Source organism: Chenopodium quinoa, unplaced genomic scaffold (assembly GCF_001683475.1).
Source record: "Chenopodium quinoa cultivar QQ74 unplaced genomic scaffold, ASM168347v1, whole genome shotgun sequence".
Taxonomy (NCBI): Eukaryota; Viridiplantae; Streptophyta; class Magnoliopsida; order Caryophyllales; family Amaranthaceae; genus Chenopodium; species Chenopodium quinoa.
This window is the reverse complement of record NW_018743175.1, coordinates 1,179,205-1,199,792: the sequence shown is the minus strand read 5'-3', so window position 1 is coordinate 1,199,792 and position 20,588 is coordinate 1,179,205. Positions and strand designations below refer to the sequence as shown.

Below are 20,588 nucleotides of genomic sequence, written 5' to 3'. Positions count from 1 at the left end.
GAAGGTGGTGGAGGTGATGGTTGGAGGTGGTGGAGGGCGGTGGTGGAAAGGGGTTGGAGGTGGTGGAAGGCGGTGGTGGAAGGCGGTGGTGGTGGAGGGCGGTAGTGGAAAGGGGTTGGAGGTGGTGGAAGGAGGTTGGGGGTGGTGTTGGAAGGATGTTGAGGGTTGGGGCAAGAAACTGGTTTGGTGCTGCCAACCAGGTAAAACGCTGCCTGGGGCAGCGTTTTACCTGTAAACATATACAGATAAAACGCTGCCACAGGCAGCGTCTTATGTTCAAGCATAAGACGCTGCCTGGGGCAGCGTTTTATGCTGTTGCCTTTTTTTTTAATTAATTTTTTTAAAAAATAAACGAGGAAAAAAAAAAGTCAAACTATAAAAACGCTGCCTGGGGCAGCGTTTTTGTAGCAGAATTGTTTTTTTTTAAAAAATAGAAAGTAAAACGCTGCCCGAGGCAGCTGTTTACCCCAGAAGCTTATTTTTGTAAATACTTTTGCCACGCAACCATTTTTGTAATTACTTTCGTAACGAAGCTTAGTTTCCTAAAACGTCCCTTACGTGATCCATTCACCAATCCTCAACCACGTGCTCATCATGTGACACCCCCTACAGGATAACTCAAGAATCAACAAGACACAGACAGTCACTACACTACTAAAACCTACGGGGAAACTAAAACCCTAAACTCACACCCCAGTCACCAAACCCCCGTCACCACCCAATCAAAACGCTCCACCACATCACTCTCTTACCGTCTTTCACAAAATCTCCGTCACCGCCATGTTAATCAAAGTTGACCCCGTTGATTTTCCTCACTCTTCCCATCCAACGATCCACACCCTTACACGTGTCCTATTCTCTTCAACTCTCCACCGTTAGATCATTTCCAAATTTCCTTCACTTTTTTCAAATTCTATATTATTCACTCATTTTATTTCCTCTTTTCTCCCTCCTTTTTCTCATTTTAACATTTTCCCATCGAAAACGACTCACCAAATATTTTCTTTCTCTTCCCCTCACACACACTCACTTTCTCGCTCCTCGATTTCGCCGGAGCTCCGCTGTCTTCGCCGCCGCAAACTGGGACCTTCTACTACTCTGGTGACTGAATTAGGGTTTCTAATTTACCAAATTTATTAAATTCATGTCTTTGTGATTTGTAGATTGAGTTTGAGTTTGGTAGTTTTTGCGGCTAACCCTAGAAATTTTGTTTTTGTTGATTCTTTGTTTCAAGGGTTTTGGCTGATGACCGTTCGATTAGCAGAGTTTTGAATTCAACGGGTTGGATTTCGTCGCCGAATGGAGGGAGGTAGCGTCTCTACTGCCTTATTTGTTATGGTACTGTTCATTTCTCCTTTTTATGCGTACGCTAATTTTGCTGGGATTAATTGTACTTCTCACTTTTAATGGCGGTTTGTTGATGAAAAATGCCGTCTTTTCGTCGAATTTGATTGTCCCGAGTGCTTATACTTCACTAGTGGTAATGCTACTGTTACTGGTGTAGTGTAGAAGTACTAACTAATGAAATGCGATTAGGTTGGAAAAGAGTGGTTGTTTTAAATTCGCTTTGATCGAGTTTGCGGGAATCTATAATTAATGAATCTTGAAAGTTTTCGTTTCGGGTTTGAATCAAGTTATAAGTTAACTATGTGCACATGTGCAGATATATGTTGCATTCTTAGATATTAGGTGAATTGTAGATTTATAGACCAAATTGGGGAAATTTTTTTTGGTGTGCCAAGTGCCCAAATTCACGTGTAGTGCTTTGGTTTGGGTTTTAAGGAAGATAGTCCTATATAGGTTCGTCATTGGTTTTTTTTAAAGGAAAGGTATATTTCTCTAATGTGTATCTGCTATACTTAATGCAGTAAGTTTTACTATAGTAAGTTGAATTTATATGTTAGTTACCATTCGAGTCAAAGCATGAGAACCTTGATTCCGTTGGATTTGGATATTTATCTTCTATCGCGGTAATAGTAATTTTGGCTGCTGTTTGGAAGACACTTTGTGCTCTGTCTAACTAACCTTTTTATACGTGGTAATAACTAATAAAAAACTTGTTTCATTTGCTCAAAGACCGAATAGTATGTTACCCCTAAGTGCGAGTGGTGGTCTGAAGTTCTGATTAAGAAAAACCCACAGTTTGAAGGGGTAGGTGAGAAACTTGAATTTGAATTTTTTATTTAATTTAAAAAGCAGTGTTAAAATTGTAGGATTAAAAATTATAGGCTAGAGATATAAGTATATAATATTTTCCTGTTAGTGCTAGATCAATCTGTTTGTTATCTTCATAAAAGTAGCTTAAAGAAAGCAGAAAAGTTGTTCATATAAAATATGACTTTCATAATTATCTGTATTATTTTTTGGGCTGCTAGTACCAATGAGCTAGAGCTTGGCTAGAGCTAGACAGACTCTTAGCTTCCTGAAATTTTAGGAGCTAAACAAAGTTATCCCTTTCTTAACCCCATTACCATAGTTATTGTTTGGTTTCTAAATGAGGAATCAAGGGCAGGCGTGTAGCATATGTCAAAAGTCTTTGAGGTGTATCCTTGATTAAATTACTAGGAGAAACAATCATATTGGCTTGTTATGTTGTTTCCTTACCATGATTATTGAGAACTGCTGGCAGTTTTATTGCTATAAAAGCTGGCAGTTTTATTGTTTGTAGTTAAGGATATTGTTTGTCTAATGCACGAGAAGTACAAATTCCTAGGAAATCAAGGTTCAAGAAGTTGTTTGGTTGGTACTAGCTTGGAAATTCCTAGGCAATTCTACTTCCAACAAAATAGGAGAAGTAGCTTACGGCTTACCTATAGTGGTGTTAAAAAAATTCAACCCGGTTGACCCGACTCTATGACCTTGTGACCCCCGACGGGTAATTGGAGAACTTTTTCCCAAGGTCGGGTACCCGACCCATGAAAATTCTCGGGTCATGGGCCGAGCTTTGATGTTACTCGGGTACCCTTGACCCGCTAGATAGCCTTAAAAAAAAAAACTGCTAGGTTAAAAAAATTTTGGGCTTTTTTCCTCCAAACTTCAGCATCCTCTCTCTTTCTCCTCTGCCCCATCCCTTCTCACACAGTCACACTTAAGGCTGATAATAACCGCGGGTACCTGCTTTTGCGGGTAGTAAAGTACTGGCCCATGACCCGACCCACGAACTTCGGGTACCTGTTCACGAACTTTGGATTTCGCGGGCCGGATCACCGGGTACCCGTTTAAAACGAAATTTAAATTAAAAATGCAATTAATTTATATAAATATATGAAAAAATTGCAATCAATTAATATTTGAACAAATGTTATCTTCATTGTACTAATGGTTACAAACCCATAATAATTTCACATAAAACCAAAACCCAAACTTTGTACTCTTACAATTCATCAGTATAAATGCAATTATTATTGCAATTAACTAAAACCAAAACCCTAAGTTATGAACTTACAAATTTACAATGTTTTCCCCAAATTATGTACTCAGTCCCTCGGTCGTTATTGCCGCCGTCGTTAACTCATCTCCGTCAAGGGTGGTGGTGGTGGAAAGGGGGGATTTGATGTGGTAGTGAAGACAACATGAAGACACCACTGTAACCTCACAATTTCCCTAGTCAATTCCTCCTCTCCAACAAAAAGCTCTCATCATTTAGCATTATCATAGTAATCTAACACTCAACAAATACTCCACCATAACTTCCTGCCAATCTCCGACCACTGTCAAGACCAGGCCACTACCGCATCAAATCCTCCCTTTCCACCACCACCACCCTCAGACCACGGAGATGAGTAAACGGCGGCGGCGGTAACGACTGAGGGATTGAGTACATAATTTGGGGGAAATATTTTAAATTTGTAAGTTCATAACTTAGGGTTTTGGTTTTAGTTAATTGCAATAATAATTACATTTGTATTGATGAATTGTAAGAGTACAAAGTTTGGGTTTTGGTTTTTGTGTGAAATTATTATAGGTTTGTAACACCAATATTCTGTAGATAACATCTATTCAAATATTAATTGATTGCAACTTTTTCATATATCTATATTAATTAATTGCATTTTTTAATTTAAATTTTGTTTAAACGGGCACCTGAAGTTCGCGGGTCGGGTCCTGGGCTGAGTACTTTACTACCCGCAAAAGCAGGTACTCAAAAAGCCTGGTACCCGGTTATGTACAACACTACTTACCTAGCCTCACCTAGTAAATAAACCTTGCCATGGGACTTTCATCTTCCTATGGCCAATTAAACAATTTTGATCACTTACTAGGAAGTGAAAGTGAAAAGCCATGAAGTTACAAATTCGAGGGTAGTGTAACTTTCTACAACCACCTATGACCACAAGGTTTTGTATCAACACATTAGAGATTGATCAGAGTAAAATTTAGGAAATTTCAGATGTGCGGATTATCAATTGACTCTTCAAATGGGCCCTATTTTCTTTGAGATATCCTGGTTGCGCTTTCTCTAAAGGTTGTGATTACAGGACCTAATTTCTTTGAGATATCCTGTTTGCGCTTTCTCTAAGGTTCTGATTACATAGTGGGACTGTTCGTAGGCAATTTAAATCTAAATAAATTTATTTAATAAGTATTAGATGTAATTCCTTTAACTTACTGTGTGTTTAAAAATTTGTGTGAATACTTGGATTGAAGTAAGTGCGATGAGGAAAACTTTAGCTGCTTTGAAGTCTTCATGCGGGCTTACATGATTTATAGACTTTTAAATTATGTCTCATCTTCTGTTTTGATGTGGCTTGCACATACTTTTCCTTTTGAATTCAATATGTATACTTGGATCTTTAGTGCAGTAGTCAATCTTCTGTGGTATTGTCCCTCACAGTTTCTGTGATACCAGGGATATGCCAATGGATTATGATGACAATGATACTTCGCGCCATAATCTTCAGTTAGCTGGTGAAGGTAGATCTAGATCTTCCACATTAAGACCTTATGATTTTCCAAAGTTTGATTTTGATGACAGCCTCCAAGGACATTTGAGATTTGATAGTCTTGTTGAAACTGAGGTTTTTTTGGGTATCCAAAGTCAAGAAGATAACCAGTGGATAGAAGATTTTTCCCGAGACAGTAATGGAATGAAGTTCAATTCAACTCCAGCTGATTCATGCTCTATATCTAGACGAAATAATGTTTGGTCCGAGGCAACATCCTCAGAATCTGTTGAAATGCTTTTAAAATCTGTTGGTCAGGAAGAGATGATGCCTGAAGCGTCGATTTTACTAGAATCGGATGCTACTCACGATCAAGGTATTCCGAGTAAACATGGGGAAACAGGTACTACACTAAAAGAAAGCAATGATGCAGATGTTGTAAACCCTGATGCTGCATTACGGTCTGGTGATGTTCTTGAAGATTCTCCATCTTCCGGAAGGCATATGGTAGGGCAGTTGGAGGACCCTTCAGCTACCCATGCAACGATCGAATCTGCATGTGGAGATTCTAGTAATGTCAATCAAAGTGCTTTGTGTGACAATGGTAGAACATCAACAAATGAAGTTGTGCATTCTTATCATGATTTATGTGCTGGTGAAAAATTAAAAGAATCCCAAATTTCTGTTGAGAAGACTATGAACTCTGGGGCCGTAGGAGATTCTTTGAGTTTGGTAGATGAAGGTAATAATGTCGCTCCTAATATTGGGATTCTTGGCACCTTAAAAACCCCTCTACAAGGAAAACTTAATGCTTCTCATGAAAGCTGCAGTAATGTTGGACAAGAAAGTCAGGTTTCCAGCATGACTGCACTAGAAGACACTGCTATTTTGGAAGGAAAGGCAGGTGTCGCTAGTACTAATATCTGTACTGTGAGCAACTCTCCTAGTTTGACTTCAGAATCTGGAAGGGACTGTCAGGAGGCAAGTCGTCATTTTTTCCGAGATTCTACAAATAACTCAGTTAAAGGAGAGTCTGAGCTGAAATCTTTGAAAGGAGATGATGAAAACACTTCCACTTCAAATCAGACTTTGAGACCTAAAAACGTTTTTTCTGCAAGTAAAGAGGCGAATGAGCCATTTGACGATGATCAGGGTCGGTCATCAATGGATTTTACCCTGCATCCTGCTGAGTTAGGCAGCCTACATTCTGGACATTTTGCAATTACTGAGCAAGATATGGATGTTACTGGGCAGTTGCCTCACAAAAAGGACAATAATAACAAGGAAAATGTATCAGCATTACCATTGAATCATGATAGTATGTCTGGGATGCCTTTGCTTTCCAATGATGACAACGGAGTTTCAGTGAAAAAAACTGATTTTATTGGTGAAACTGATCTTGGTAATTCATCTAATGTGGCAGCTTTGTCTTATGCTGCTGATCACAAGCATACAGAAGATGTTGAAGGATCTCATAGAGAGTCTGTAGTCACTGGAGAGGAATCTGCTGCTAATGTATTTTCTCACGGTAAGGATGTTTCCATTCAAGGGATTCAGGAAGTTCATAGGCAAGCTGATTTTTCTGGAAGCGAGAAGGATGATTGTAAAACAAATGAGGCAGATAAAGAAGTGTCTACTGAGCTTGGGAATATTGAATCTGTGAATGCCGGAACTGCAAAATTTGACCAGAGAACTCAGCCTCTTGAAATAGGTGAAGGGGTTGAAAGTGATAATCCCATTCATAAGTTTCAGCCTCAGATTTCTGGCGAACCGGAATCAGGTACCACACAGTGTATGATACTATGTGCTGACACTATTGTATTTCAACATTTTTTTACAAGTGTTTAGGCAATATTTGTACGATGATTTGCATTATGGCCCTAAACAGTTTTATATGCTAACCTAAGCTCATTTGATTCAGCAAAAAGCGTTTCCCCTCTCGCAAAAACCAGTGCTTCAACTGCTCTAGATGATTGCCCTGAAATTGGACAAAGGGAGCCTCTAGCAGTTGGATTATACCATTCAGCCAATGATTGTGAAGAAGCCGGAACGAAGGAATCTAATGATACAAATATAGGAGCTGAAGCTGATAGCACTTCTAAGGTTGAAGTTAGAGCGGCTGATGATTCTAATGGGATTTCTGAATTGGCTGCAAAGTCTTCGCAACCTGTAAATAAAATTGATGATGTTTGCAGCATTGAACATTCATCAGCAGAAGCTATGAATTGTTTGTACTCTGATCATCTGCAGGTTATCTCTGATAGCAATACGAAGTCAAGTTTGAAGGAGAGTGCTGATTCTCATTTGGTCAGTGGTGAAAATCATGAGAAAGCATTTTCTAAGGAGGAAGAAAGGGACTCTGCACCAAATTCAGGTTTGTATGTTTATTTTGTAATCATGTTACTTCCTGTTTATTCTTATATTTTCCTTGCAGAGTAGTCTTGTTTAGCTACTTTACTGGTTCATTTAGAGCTTTATCCATTTTTTTTGTTGGACCACAAGGCTAAATTTTTTGTTGGTATTAGGAAAAAAAGAAAATATTTGACAGCATCCTTCAACAATATTGACGAACACTTCATTTTGATGAATAAGTCCTACATTGGGTTTTGCTTACGGTTTGTTTGTGGGATGTATCTGTAAACAAACCTTGAGTAAAATATCTCGTGGTCTCTTTAAAATTCCTTGACAAGTGATGTGGAGGGTTTGGAAAAATTTTCATGTGTATACTCATGCTACTTTATAGTGCACAATCTTTAATGCTGCCTATTTTCAATTGTACTCGTTCTTTTCCTTAGTTTTAATCTACTTTCTTCCTTTCACCTTTTTGGTCCTGGCCCTTTCCCTATGTGAATTTTCTTATGTTTTACATTGCTATACTTTTTTTTTTTCCTTTCCGTTTTTTTTATAAGGGATGTCATTGATTTAAGACACATGAGATATTCCTTTAAGGGGCCGTTTGGTTCGCGCAGGGAAATTGGAATGGAATGAACAAAGGGAATGAAAGAGAATGGAATGAAAAACCATTCCATGTAGTGTGTTGTTTGTTTTAAAAATATAAAGGGAATCACCCCACCACAGCACCACCACCACACACGAATGTCGTTCTTCATTCGATTTTCTTAGTCCTTAAAATTTCGGTTCCCCCTAGATTCATCTGAAAATCGTTCTTCAATTCGTTCTCCCTGAAAATTTTGTTCTTCAATCATTTTCCCTGAAATCGATTTGTGAGTCCCTGAGATTCGTTTTTGCAAACCCTAAATCGTCTAGCCCCAAATTGGTTTCCATGGATCTTCATCTTTCATTTCTTGGTTAGGGCTTTTTCTGGGTTTCGAATTGGGTTTCAAGAACAAGGAAGGTGGCCGGATGGGTGATCGGAGGAGGGGGCTGAGTGGGGTTGAAGAGTTGGCGTTTCCGGTGTTGCTGGGTGATTTTCGAGGGATGGGGGAGGTGCGACAACCTCCGGCAAGGGGTGAGGGAGGTACAAACAGGGGCAGGAGTTCCGACGAGGGGTTGGGGAAGATTTTCGATTGAGGTGCGAGCATACCAGAGGTCGGCGAGTGGCGGAGAAGGGACGGCGATGGTCGGGGGAAAAGCGATGTGATGGCTGGGTGGTGGTTGTGCGGTGGGGGTAGGGTAGAAGGGTGGTGGCTGGTGTAGGCACGGTGGTGTAATGCTGACTAAGGAAAGGGAATGGAAAAGGCTAGGGGGGGTGGGGAATGAACTTAGAGGGATTCGGGGGAATGAAGGGGGTAAAGGGGATTGGAAAAGTGGCCTAACAAACAACAACAAAGGGAATGATTCCCGTCGATTCCCATTCCCTTTGTTGAATACCCCCAACTAAACGGCCCCTAAATTTATACTCACTTTGGGGCCATGCCTTGTTTTGTGTCTCCATGTTTTTTTTTTTTTTTTGATAATTTTATGAATACTCCCTCAGATTCTTATATGTAGCAACACTTTCTTTTTTAGGAAATTTGGTAAATTTAAAATAGTTGCAAATATACTTCCTTTGGAATTTGGTTCTCTCTCTCATCATCACACAGGTCTCGTTTATTCAACCCCCCCACCCCCCACCCCAACAAATCACTCTGCCCTCTCCTCATCACGCTGTCTCTCTAATACTTGTGCATCTCTCCCATTTTGCAACATGAAAGAACTAAGTGCCAAAAATGTTTCGCTCCTTAGTTCTCATCTATTACATATTACTAAAGGCGAATTTAAGAGGACACTTGGCAACATTACATTAAAAATTTTCCCTCCAAAAAGTAATTGCTTAAAGAAATTATTATTACCATAAACATTTGCTTTACATAGAAATTAAAGTAAACTTTCCAATTAAAATATTATTTTGTTTATTGTAACTATATATATTAATATGTGGTTATTTCTTAAAATACTTCATACTTTTTATTTTTGATAATTAGTGGGTCAAATCCTTATTTTCATATATTGTCATTACAATTATTTAACAACCGTGCATATATTGCATGGGGTTTAACCTAGTTTTTATAAATTATGGAGAGGAATTGGCTCCCTTATATTTCAATTTGCACTTCACTCCAGCTATATTGTAGCCTTGGAATGAAACCTGAACCCTTTGACTATAAAAATGAATGGTCAGCTGGTATCATTCTTGGTTAGTTCTCTATCATTTGTGGATTAATTTACCTGTTTTGTATTTTATCTTTGATTGTTTTCCATGCTGATGGTCAAAAAAATAAATGCATTAGTAGGAGCCTTTCGTCTTTCAAACCTCATTGGTTGGGGAATTGAGACACAGATTTTTCTCGAGTATAACGTAATTTTCCTTAGCTTCTTGCTCACTTTTTGAGTTTAATAATGTAGCAACAATGAACTGCTGTGATGCTTCTTACTCTCATTTCAATACTGTTGCTCTGGTAGTATCTTTCTTCAGTGAGGTAATTTGGGAAAGCTTGTAAGTTTTGAACATTGGACCTTGAATAGTTGATTTGCACTTCCAACCGCACTCTAAAAACGTGTTGATTAGTGTTTAAATAAGTATGCAGCTAATACATGGCAGCACAAAGGGCGATTTCAGGTGCAACCAGTGTGTATTAATGGCGCGTGCCTAGACGCTGTGGCGTTGGGGGATGTAGGCCATGCATCTTTATTTTATTCTAGGTGAGGTGATTTAGATGTGGGGTGCTTAGGTGCTCTAAGGTGCACAAGTACTTTTTTTTAATAAGAATATTTACTTTTTGATGAAGCGCACTCATGTTGCCCCAATGCGCTACCAGACTTCGTATATTTCGGGTGCTACAGGCTGCCGTAGAAATGAGAAGTGTATTGTTAGGTGACAATTGACTGTCTTTTTCATCCTTTTTGATATACAAGATCGTGTTCTTATTTTATACTGTATCATATTGATGGATTATTATGGAAAATTTTGTGACCTTTTTAATTTATTTGCACAGCATGTGATTCTTTTAGTTTATTTATTTATTGTTTGTCTAAAGTTTATTGCGTTGAAGACTGTTTTTGAGCATAGAAATGTGCACTTTTCTGTGCCTATAAACTCTTGGACACTTATTGCCTGTTGTCCTTACACCTTGGTGCTTAGGCCTCTTTTAATGTCCTTATCATGTTCTGAAAATCTGAATGTATACCTACTGTGGACTTGAAGTGCAACCTTTCCATGATGGATAGCCAAATGTCTTTTACAGTTTCTTCAAGCGAATTGACTTTCGTTTATCTTTTCTAAAATTTGAAATCTTTCTCCACAGAATTTGACAAGACTTCTTGTGGTTCTCCGACCATCATCAGCTCAAGTGAGCCTTCTCAAATGGAGAAGGATAACCATGAGGAAGGTAGGAGTCATATCTCTGACGAGGTTGTCAAAGATATTCAATCTACTTCTGAGGACCCAAAAAGGAAAGATCTATTGGTAGAAGATAGCAGCTTCACATTTAAAGTTAACATATTGCCAGATACGACCGAGAAAGAACCTGCAAAGAGTTGGTCTCCATTCCCTGATGTTGAGAAACGCAAGGTAATACAACGGCACGTTTTATTTTCCAAGTGTATCTATCGGATTGCCATACTTTCAATTTCAGCTTCTTTAGGAAGAGTGAGTTTATTTATGTGATTAATTTTTTTATTTTTTATTTTCAAAATCTATTATCTATTACTAAAACAAAACGTTGCTGACGTCATCACTGTTCACATGTCACTCACATAATCACATAATAAATTTTTTCCTGCCTAGAAGCAAGGATGATTTCATCTTTTTTTTTTTTTTTTTTTTTTTTTTTTTTTTTTTTTTTTTTGGGAGCTACCATATTTAACAATTTTGAATATTAGAAGCTTCTACATTACAACTACAACATATCAATTTATCTTTAAAAAATGAAACAATTGTAAATAGCACACTAATAAATGGACTCTTACCTTGAAATATGTATTAGGCGACGTTGAACAGGTATTATATCATAATTTTGATGAAATTCTAAAACTATAAAATTACAAATATTTTTGTACAAGGTGCATAATTCTTATTTATATTTTTCCATTTTTTTAAATGTACAAATTATAAAAATAGATTTTATATAAAACGTGCATTGCACGGGTTCCAACCTAGTAACTTTATAAAAGATCATATTTTGTAGAATCCTTGAAAGGTACATGTTTTCTTTCTTTATCTAATTACCTATTTGCTTTGTTAAATTTCTTTTAAGGTTTTCGAGGAGACTGCACCTTCTAGCAAAGGTAAGACCGAAAGAACGACGTTACAGAAAACTCCTCGCCATAATGCTCGAGTATCTGATGGAGAAAGTGGACCTGTGGGCTCTAGAGGCACATCTGAACGTAAAGGACGTCGAGGATCTGCAAAAGGAACTGCCAAAGAGAATTCTAAGAAGGGGAATCAATTGAAGGGTCCAATTCAGGAAAATGCATCCATGAACGCGGACAAAGTTTCCAATATGCAGTTGAGCGCACCAATTAGCAGTCCACTTGCTCAGTGTGGGCAAATGCAAGCCTATGGGAGTATTGAAGGAAGTATCAAAAAGCCTTTTGGAGTGGTTGCTGTTCCTTCATCAAGTTTACCAGATTTGAATACTTCAGCTTTGAACAATTCTACCTCTCCATCAGCTTCATTCCGACAGTCTTTCACAGACATGCAACAAGTTCAGTTGCGCGCACAGATATTTGTTTATGGTTCTCTAATGTTGGTTCTTTTTCTTTCTTTCCTTTTTCCTTATATATATATATATATATATATATATATATATATATATATATATATATATATATATATATTTCATCTATGCTTTATGTTGATTTATGGCTATTCTTGGGGCTATGTATTTTGGAGGCTATTTATTCTGCCCATCTAATAACAGTTCACTCTAATTAAATAAACTTTTATTACCATCTGTTTTCTGAATTAATATGGTTAATTTGGTTTTTGCAGTCAAGGGACTGCTCCTGATGAGGCCTGTATGATTTCGGCTTTTGGACCGTCTGGTAGGTTCTCATACAAATATATTAAGTATAGCTTCATGAGTCGACAAAATTATAGTGGCTTCTGACATGTCGCTTTTGACTTGTCTCTTATAGATGGAGCACGTAATTCTTGGGAATCAATTTGGCGAGTTGCTGTTGAAAGGGTTCGAAATCAAAAATCTATTTCCATTGCTGCTGAAACACCTTCCCGTTCACAGTCAGGTACAGTAGTTAGAGTTCATGCTTTCTAATTCTTGTTCTTTTGAGTTCATCCTCCTTTTGCTAATGCTAATATGGAGCACTTTAGGTCCTAGGGGCTCGGATGGTGTTAAACAAGGCTCGCATTCAAGCAAAGTGCTAGCTACACCTGTGAGTAGAGGCACCAACAAAGACACCCCTGCAGCGGCTGTTAATCCAATGATTCCTCTATCATCACCACTTTGGAACATTTCGACACCAACCCGTGATAGCTTGATGTCAAATGCTATGAACAAAGGCCCTGTTGTGGATTTTCAACAATCAGTTACACCTGGGCATTCTTTTCAGACTCCACCGCTAAGAAATTTTGTTGCTCATACATCTTGGCCACCTCAGACATGCTTCCCTGCTCCCTGGATGGCTTCTCCACAAACTGCTGCCTTCAGTTCAAGTGCTCGATTTCATCCGGTGACTATGACTGAAACAGTGAAATTAACTCCCGTCAATGACACTTCAGCGGTGTTAACATCTACTGCAAAGCATACAACTCCTAGTCCTGCTATTCAAAATGTGAGTTCCAGCCCTTTATTGGGAGGAGTGTCGCCACTGCAAGATCCAAAGATAATGGCCTCAGCTGAGCAGCATATTGTAGATCCAAAGCCTAGGAAGAGGAAAAAGGCTCCTGATTCTGATCCTGGCCAGGTCTCCTCAGTCTCTAAGGCTCAAACAGGAGTGGTAATTTCAGACGTGGCTACTTTTCCATCCTCATCTATAGGTTGTCCACCTCCTGCTTGTCAAACTTCAGATGCTATTCTAAGCAATTTTGTTGTTGATGCTTCTAGAGTTTCTTCCATTGAACCACCAAAAAAAGTTGATGGAGACACAGGAAAAGCTGTCTCTTGCTCAGAAGAAACGTCGAGTAAGGTTGCAGAAGCTAAGAGTCAAGCAGAGAATGCTGCAGATCTTGCCACTGCTGCTATTAATCACTGCGAAGATCTGTGGAGCCAGTTGGCTAAGAAGGACTCTGGATTGACCTCAGAAGCTGAAGTTAAATTAGCTTCGGCAGCAGTTGCAATTGCAGCTGCTGCATCAGTTGCTAAAGCAGCTGCAGCGGCTGCAAAGATTGCTTGTAATGCTGCACTGCAAGCAAAGCTTATGGCTGATGAGGCTATTTATTCCAGTAAAACTGATTGTTTGGAGCCGTCTAGTGGAAAATTTTCTAATGATGTGCACGATATAGGAAATGCTACACCGACATCCATTTTAAAGAGTAATAATGTCGGCAGTCAATCAAGCTCAATACTTCTAGCTGCAAAGGAAGCTGCTAAGAAGAGGGTTGAAGCAGCTTCTGCTGCATCAAGACAAGCTGAAAATTTGAATGCCATAGTAAAAGCTGCAGAGCTTGCTGCAGCTGCAGTATCCCAAGCTGGGAAAATTGTTGCTATGGGCGAGCCTTTGCCTTTGAATGACTTGATTGAAGCTGGTCCAGAAGGCTGCTGGAAATCATCTCAACCTTTTGCAGTGTTGGCGGAAAAGGCAAGGGATGGGAATGCTGAACAGTCAGGTGCTGTTAGTTTTGAAAACAATGCTGATGTGCCTGCCTGTAGTCCTGTAGAACATTCTGTAGGGACGGGAAGATCCAGGATTGTAGGTGTGGATGATATACATTCTACAGAGGGATTGAATGGCTCCTTGAATGTCTGCCTGAGTTCATCAGTTGGCATCATGGGCCCCAAACATATGGATAAAATGGACTTCAGGTCTGGGATAAACCGTAATATTCCTGACGCGTCAAAATCTGGCAGAGTGGCTTCAAAACCCAATGCTCTCCAGGGTACCACTAATTTTAAGAATGAGCTTGAAGTGGGCTCACTTGCTGAGGAAGAATTTAAGGAGGGTTCTTCTGTTGAGGTTTGTATCAATTAGAGTTTCGCTTCCCATTCGTTGCATATGCATGAAAATACCAAGTATCTGGCTTTCTGAATTTTAGCAATCTAGATTACCCTTATTTTTGTTTGAGTAACTTGCATTTGTTAGTATCACTAATAATTCTTTTGGCTATTGGCTTGATTTAGCTTCCTCTCTGTGCTTTCCTTATTTCTTTCTTTTTCTCCTTTTTGAAAGGTATTCAAGCCTGGAAATGGCCTCAAGTCTGCCTGGTACTCTGCAAATGTCTTGAGTTTAGAAGATGGAAAGGCTTATGTATGTTACAACGATCTTTTGTCTGAGGAAGGTATACCCTATATCTCGTATCACTCCATGTCTTTTGTTACTTTCCCTTGCAGAAACAATATTGATTAGAGCTTCTCTGACTATGGAAAATGAAATGTTTTGCCGAATAATATATGCTCTGTGCTGATTCAATGTGGAATAAAATGATATATGGGTCTCAGTTGCTTTTAGTACCTACAACTTTTAAAAGATTTGGCTATCGTGTGCAACTAGATAATGAGGCAAGCGCAAGAGTCTTGGTCATGATGATAGTCTTTGCATTAATATGTGCAAGTCCATCAATTATGCGGCTGCTCTTTCTTTGTTTCTTTTTTTTTTTGGGTGGCAGAGGAGACCATATATCTTGTAATTTTATTTTGCATTTCTTTTCACAAAATGCTGTTATTTTTGGGGCATTTTTTGAGAAGTGGCAAGAGAAATGTGTGTAAATTTGGGGGGAGGGGGTCTTGAGAGGAAAGGAAAAATTACGAGGACTACTCAAGCACCACCTAGAAACTTTGCGTCTGATGTGTGAAGATGTGATATTGCTAAAGATGAGCGCCTCTGTGGGCCTAAGAGCTTTGCAAATGGTGCTATTCTAAGGAAGGTTGTGATTGTACAGTGGTTGCTAGGTACTATGTGCTTTGATGATTTTTTGGATGACTTCCCCTTTTTTTTTTTTTTTTTTTTTTTTTTTGGTTTATTTGTTTGTTTATTTGGGTGGAGGAGATGGGAAGAGAATTGGAGGGATCCGTGTTCCATTCCCTACTAGGGACCTGGTGCAAACTTCCATTGTTGGAATGAATTGGACGGAAAATGCAAGCTCACTCCTTCCCTCACCTCACCTCCATTTTCTGTCCCTCCTTCCTTTCCATGATAGCCATGTAAAGATCCTGTTGCAGTATCAGCAACATAGCATGATTAATCAATTAATCAAGTACCTTACCTATTTTAACTTTGTCATACATGGGATTCTATTTGTTTTTTTGTTAGTTGTACTAGATTATTAAGAAATAAAGGTTCTGTATTTTTGGATAGTTAATATTTGACTGAGGAATTTTTAATATAACACAGTTGTACTTATTTGTCTAATAACTAAAGCATGAATATTAGGTTTTAATTGCTGTACTGTAAACTGATTTTGAACTTTCACAGTGGCTGATCACATACTGGCTAGAAGCTAGATAAATTTTTGCATGGGGTATATTTCCACTGTATTCTGTTCCATATTATTCCTGAAGTAAATTTTGAAACCACTTTTCTCTCTCTTACATCCCTTTTAATATTTTTTTATTAATTGTGTTTCTTAAAAATTCCCTTGTTTCTCTCAGGTGTTAAGATGTCATCTATTTAGTGACATTGTATTTTTTTTGTTATACTGTAATTTTTCATCTGTGAACTGCTTAATTCAGGCTCTGGAAATCTCCGGGAATGGGTACCTCTTGAAGGTGAAGGGGATAAAGCGCCTGTTATACGTGCTGCCCATCCTTCGACTGCTTTGCAATATCAACAAACACGAAAGAGACGCAGGGCTGCTCTTGGAGATTATGCTTGGTGTGTTGGAGATAGAGTTGATGTGTGGATTGATGACTGGTACCGAATCTTCATTAGCGTATAATTTTTGTTGGTGTACCCGTTGTGCTATGTTTTGTTAGTGCAAATCTCCGTCATTAATATGAGATGTGTTCTGATGCTTTTTTATTCCCCCTCCTTTTTCAGCTGGTGGGAAGGTGTGGTGACTGAAAAAAATGAAAAGGATGACACTACATTAAAAGTCCACATTCCAGGTTCTTATTGTATTTATATGCCATTGTTACCTTGTTTTTTCTAAGGAAATTACTTTATTCTGACTATTAAACTTGCTGCAGCCCAAGGAGAGACCTCAACCGTTAGGGCGTGGAATTTACGGGCATCACTTTCTTGGAGTAATGGGAAATGGATTGAATGGTCCTCTTCAAGAAGACAAAATGCTTCTGAACAGGTATTATTTTAAGGATTTTCTAAGCATAGCTCTTATGCCTATGAATACTTAAGCATATGTATCTATTGTTATCCATAAAACTCATTCCCTCAGGGCTGTATAAATTATGAGTAACTTGAGGAATAAGTTAGGGACTTAGGGTGTAGTTAGGGAAGAAATTCTAAATTCATGGATAGGGAAATAATGTCGAGCGATGATGATTTTTTTGTTTAACATGTAGGTTTTAAATTTGTAGATGATCAAGGCTTTCAAAAACTTAAATATCATTTGCAATTGCTTTAATTTCCAGCTTATCAATCAATCAAATCTTATAGAGCGTAATTTGGTCTTGCTTTATTCCATTTGTTAGTTTCTCCTTCACATTGTCAGAAGCAAATGTCATAAAATTCTGTTTGTTAATAAAGCTCCTTTTGAGTGATATTTTCTGATTCAATTTTTGTCATCGTAATGAATCCTTCTGATGGATTCCTTAATACTTTTGTGCAGAATGATACACCACAGGAGAAACGTCAAAAGCTGGAAATTCCACAATCAGCTACTAAAGCTAAAGATAAAGAATCAAATAATGTGGATTCTGCTCAGGGGAAACATGAACAGTCAAATTCTTTTAATTTTTCTACTAGTGAGAGAACTTTTGACATTGGTAAAACTACCAATGATGATAGCAAGCGTGTTGCGCGTCGACCTTTGAGAACAAACGAACAAAAGGAGGGATCTAGAGGAGTAGTTTTTGGAGTGCCTAAGCCAACTGGAAAGAAGCGGAAATTCATGGAAGTCAGCAAGCATTTTCCGGCAACTAAAAGCAATAAGAGTGTTGAAGTAAATGACTCAGCCAAATTCACAAAATATTTGATGCCACAGGGAGCAGCTCAACGTGGATGGAAAGCTCCATCAAGAAATGATTCCAAGGAAAAACGAGCAGCTGAATCCAAGTCTAGAGTTCTTAGCACTCGTAAAGCTCATCATCGCACCCTGCCTCTTAAAGAAAACTGTAGGTCTACACTGACTCGAGATGTTGAAAATTCGATGGGTCATGGAACTGATGTGGAGGATTCTGCTGGTCATGATATTACATCAGAAAAGTTGATAGACCATGGCTCGGATGCCTGTGAAGATACATCAGAAGCTCCTTTGTCGTCTTTACTTCCTCATTCTCTGAGCACTGGATCTAAGAAGATCCCTTCATCAAATACCAAGTCTGATAGACTTAATAGAGTTAAATTAGGGCCTTCTGGTGGAAAGTTGAGTAAAATTGAGGAGGACAGAGCCTACTCTGCTAATACTGATAAATCAAACCTGGATGGTTCCGAGCCTCGTAGATCTAATCGCAGAATCCAGCCAACACATAGAGTAAGTTTTCTATACTGGGAACTCTTACATACATACGTACATATTTGCATCCATGGAGGATGGTTGATAATGTATCCAAATTTGTGTTCTGCATTTCTGCAAACTGTGTTTATTTCTGCATCAGGTGTGGGTATACTCGTATAGTATTGGCTAAACTTCTTTAGAATATTCTTAACGCAACATAATAGAAAATATAGTGTCTCAGATTGTGAAGCCTAAAATTTCAGATCCAAAAATAATATGACCCAGACAAACTTGATTCTGCACTAAATGAGACTCGTGAGAATATGACATAAGCTGTAAAAGCTAATATTTGGATTAGTGTAGAACAGTTCTGATTCCTCTGAAGATGGAGTTTCACTAACGTTCTCTGAAGTCAGTTTTGTTTTCTGTTTATTTTTTCTTTTTAACTAGAATATTATTTCAAATCGTGGTCTTTAAGCCTTCTGCTATAATCTCTTGTTACTCTTCTGCAATAGGGTTTGGTGCATTGCTGCAAAATTTAAGACTAGTTTATGGGTTGGAAGAGGGAAAATGTATTTACCTACTCCGTGGCCATTTTTTTGTCCAATCTGCTGGACATGAGCTGTTGAATTTTAGGAGAATCTTATGACTTTTCAGGTTTCTATATAGTTTCTGTAGTTGAAGACTGGAGAGACTAATCTTTGCTAGTATCTGTACCATACTGTTGGAAAATCTTAGGTTGCTGCTAATTAATCTTAGTGGGTTTCCCCATTGTTGGCCTACATGGCTGCATCTTTATACTCTATGGGGTCTTCCATTAGGAGGTCATCTTTTCTAAGTACCTTTGGATTTATTTTCTGTCACCTTAATGTCAAATTAGTATTCATCTCTTGGTGTACTGAATTGATAATAGTCCTGGAACCTAGTTACAGCTGTACATGGTTATTCAGGAACAAAATAATAGTTTTTATTTTAAGTGGAATCATAATGAAAACACTAATGTTTTCAAGTTATGCACTGTAATATCACTAAATATAGGACACTATTTTTTATCATTATAATGGTGTTGGAGACACCCCTCTTTTATGTCAGCGTCTGGAGGATCCAGGGGCAATCGCTCATTGAGCTGTGTGCTTCAGATGTGCTTTTTAATTCATTAGTATGTACAGGGTATATGAGGGATGCACGATTAAGGTACATTGTGTTTTGATTACTTGTTCTATGAATGTTAAAAGGTGATTGATTGATGTTTTTTAGTGGGGAGGAGCTAGGTACATGTCTAACGGACCTGTTGTGAAGTATTTTTGATTGACTTGTCTCTTAGATGTTGGATTACCCATAAGCTCTCTTTGCTACTGGCCTCTGTCATCTTGTTGGATGCTAATATCAAAATCTGGAAAGGTGTTATTCTTGTGTTGCTAATTGTCTCCTACAGTTAGATATCATTTTAGTGAAAACAAGATCCTAGCCTTTTGGTAGGGTATTTTTCACTGGTATGTAGTTTTATACACCAAAAAGCACTATTGGCTTTTAGCACACTTTTCTTTATGATTATTTGGTCTCAGGAAGGCTTGGAATTGAGCAAAAGTGAATGTGCTCTTTGCTCTTTATTGATCCATGAGAGGGCCGAACTAAAGGGCATACCTCTCTTGTGGATTGGGTTGGTGGTGAACCAAAAGGCATATTCCTTGCTGATTATGTATAGCCATTAACAGACTTGGCTTGTATCTTACGTGATGGTGCTCAACATCCAAATATGAGCACTAACTTTGAATAAGGAAGTCTCTCTTACTTATGGCTGGCTGCATGTGAATATGCATGAGCTTCATATGACTTGCTTGGCTAACTGAAGTTATTGTATTGCAGCTATTAGAAGGTCTACAAAGTTCGATGGTGATTCCCAAGATGCCTTCTGTTTCACATGACAAAGGTCGTAGGAATTTGCGAGGTATATTATCTGTTTCTCAGTGCACAATTGTACTATGTCTTAATGAGATGAAACTGACTACCATTTTTACAGGAAAATAACTTTAGGAGACATTCTATCGTGAGGTTCATCCCAATTCTGGAAGCGAAGAAGGCTGCTGATTGATTATTAGTCCACAGGCAGTCTGTATATTTATAGTTACTTTGTTAGGAGCTAGGACTGGAATTTCTCAGTTTAGTTTTAGTTGTAAAATCTGCTCTGTAGATGTTTATATTTGATTGTAGGTCTTTAAAATGTGGATCCTACTCTCGGGTTCCTCACTCAGACATTTGTACATGATTGAGCTTGGTATAAGGCTTTAAGATGCCTTTCTATAGCATTTTAGTTTTTCAATGGTTGTCATCTCATGTTTCGGTATTTTGTTGTGGATTCGAAGCTTTATTTCTTCGAGAATGAGTGGGCCTTTAATAAGGTTGATGTGGTTGGTCAATTATGCCCTAAATTATATACTTTGTACGAGTATAAGATATGTTATGGTAAATCAGGCAAAGGTTGGACTTACGAGTGTATATTGCATAATATACTTTATGATAGTGCTTATTTTGCGCTA

At 38.3% G+C, this 20,588-nt stretch overlaps 1 protein-coding gene across 6 annotated transcripts; it reads left to right on the top strand.

The window, feature by feature from the left end:
• The first annotated feature begins 940 nt into the window (after positions 1-940).
• On the top strand, positions 941-20,380 carry LOC110732341. Of its 6 annotated transcripts, none has more exons than XM_021912270.1 (16): positions 941-1,101; positions 1,235-1,309; positions 4,850-6,675; positions 6,805-7,257; positions 10,628-10,893; positions 11,579-12,069; positions 12,316-12,368; positions 12,462-12,569; positions 12,655-14,456; positions 14,670-14,778; positions 16,169-16,349; positions 16,476-16,543; positions 16,625-16,737; positions 17,224-18,087; positions 19,918-19,999; positions 20,086-20,380. In XM_021912270.1, the coding sequence occupies exons 3-16, from the start codon at positions 4,854-4,856 to the stop codon at positions 20,100-20,102; spliced, it is 6,429 nt and encodes a 2,142-aa protein (XP_021767962.1). In that variant the 5' UTR covers positions 941-1,101; positions 1,235-1,309; positions 4,850-4,853; the 3' UTR covers positions 20,103-20,380. The 6 variants fall into 6 exon arrangements, with proteins under 6 accessions (XP_021767962.1, XP_021767966.1, XP_021767961.1 ...); XM_021912274.1 differs by having other exon boundaries at positions 1,235-1,338; positions 4,850-6,663; XM_021912269.1 differs by having other exon boundaries at positions 1,235-1,338.
• Positions 20,381-20,588: the final 208 nt, after the last annotated feature.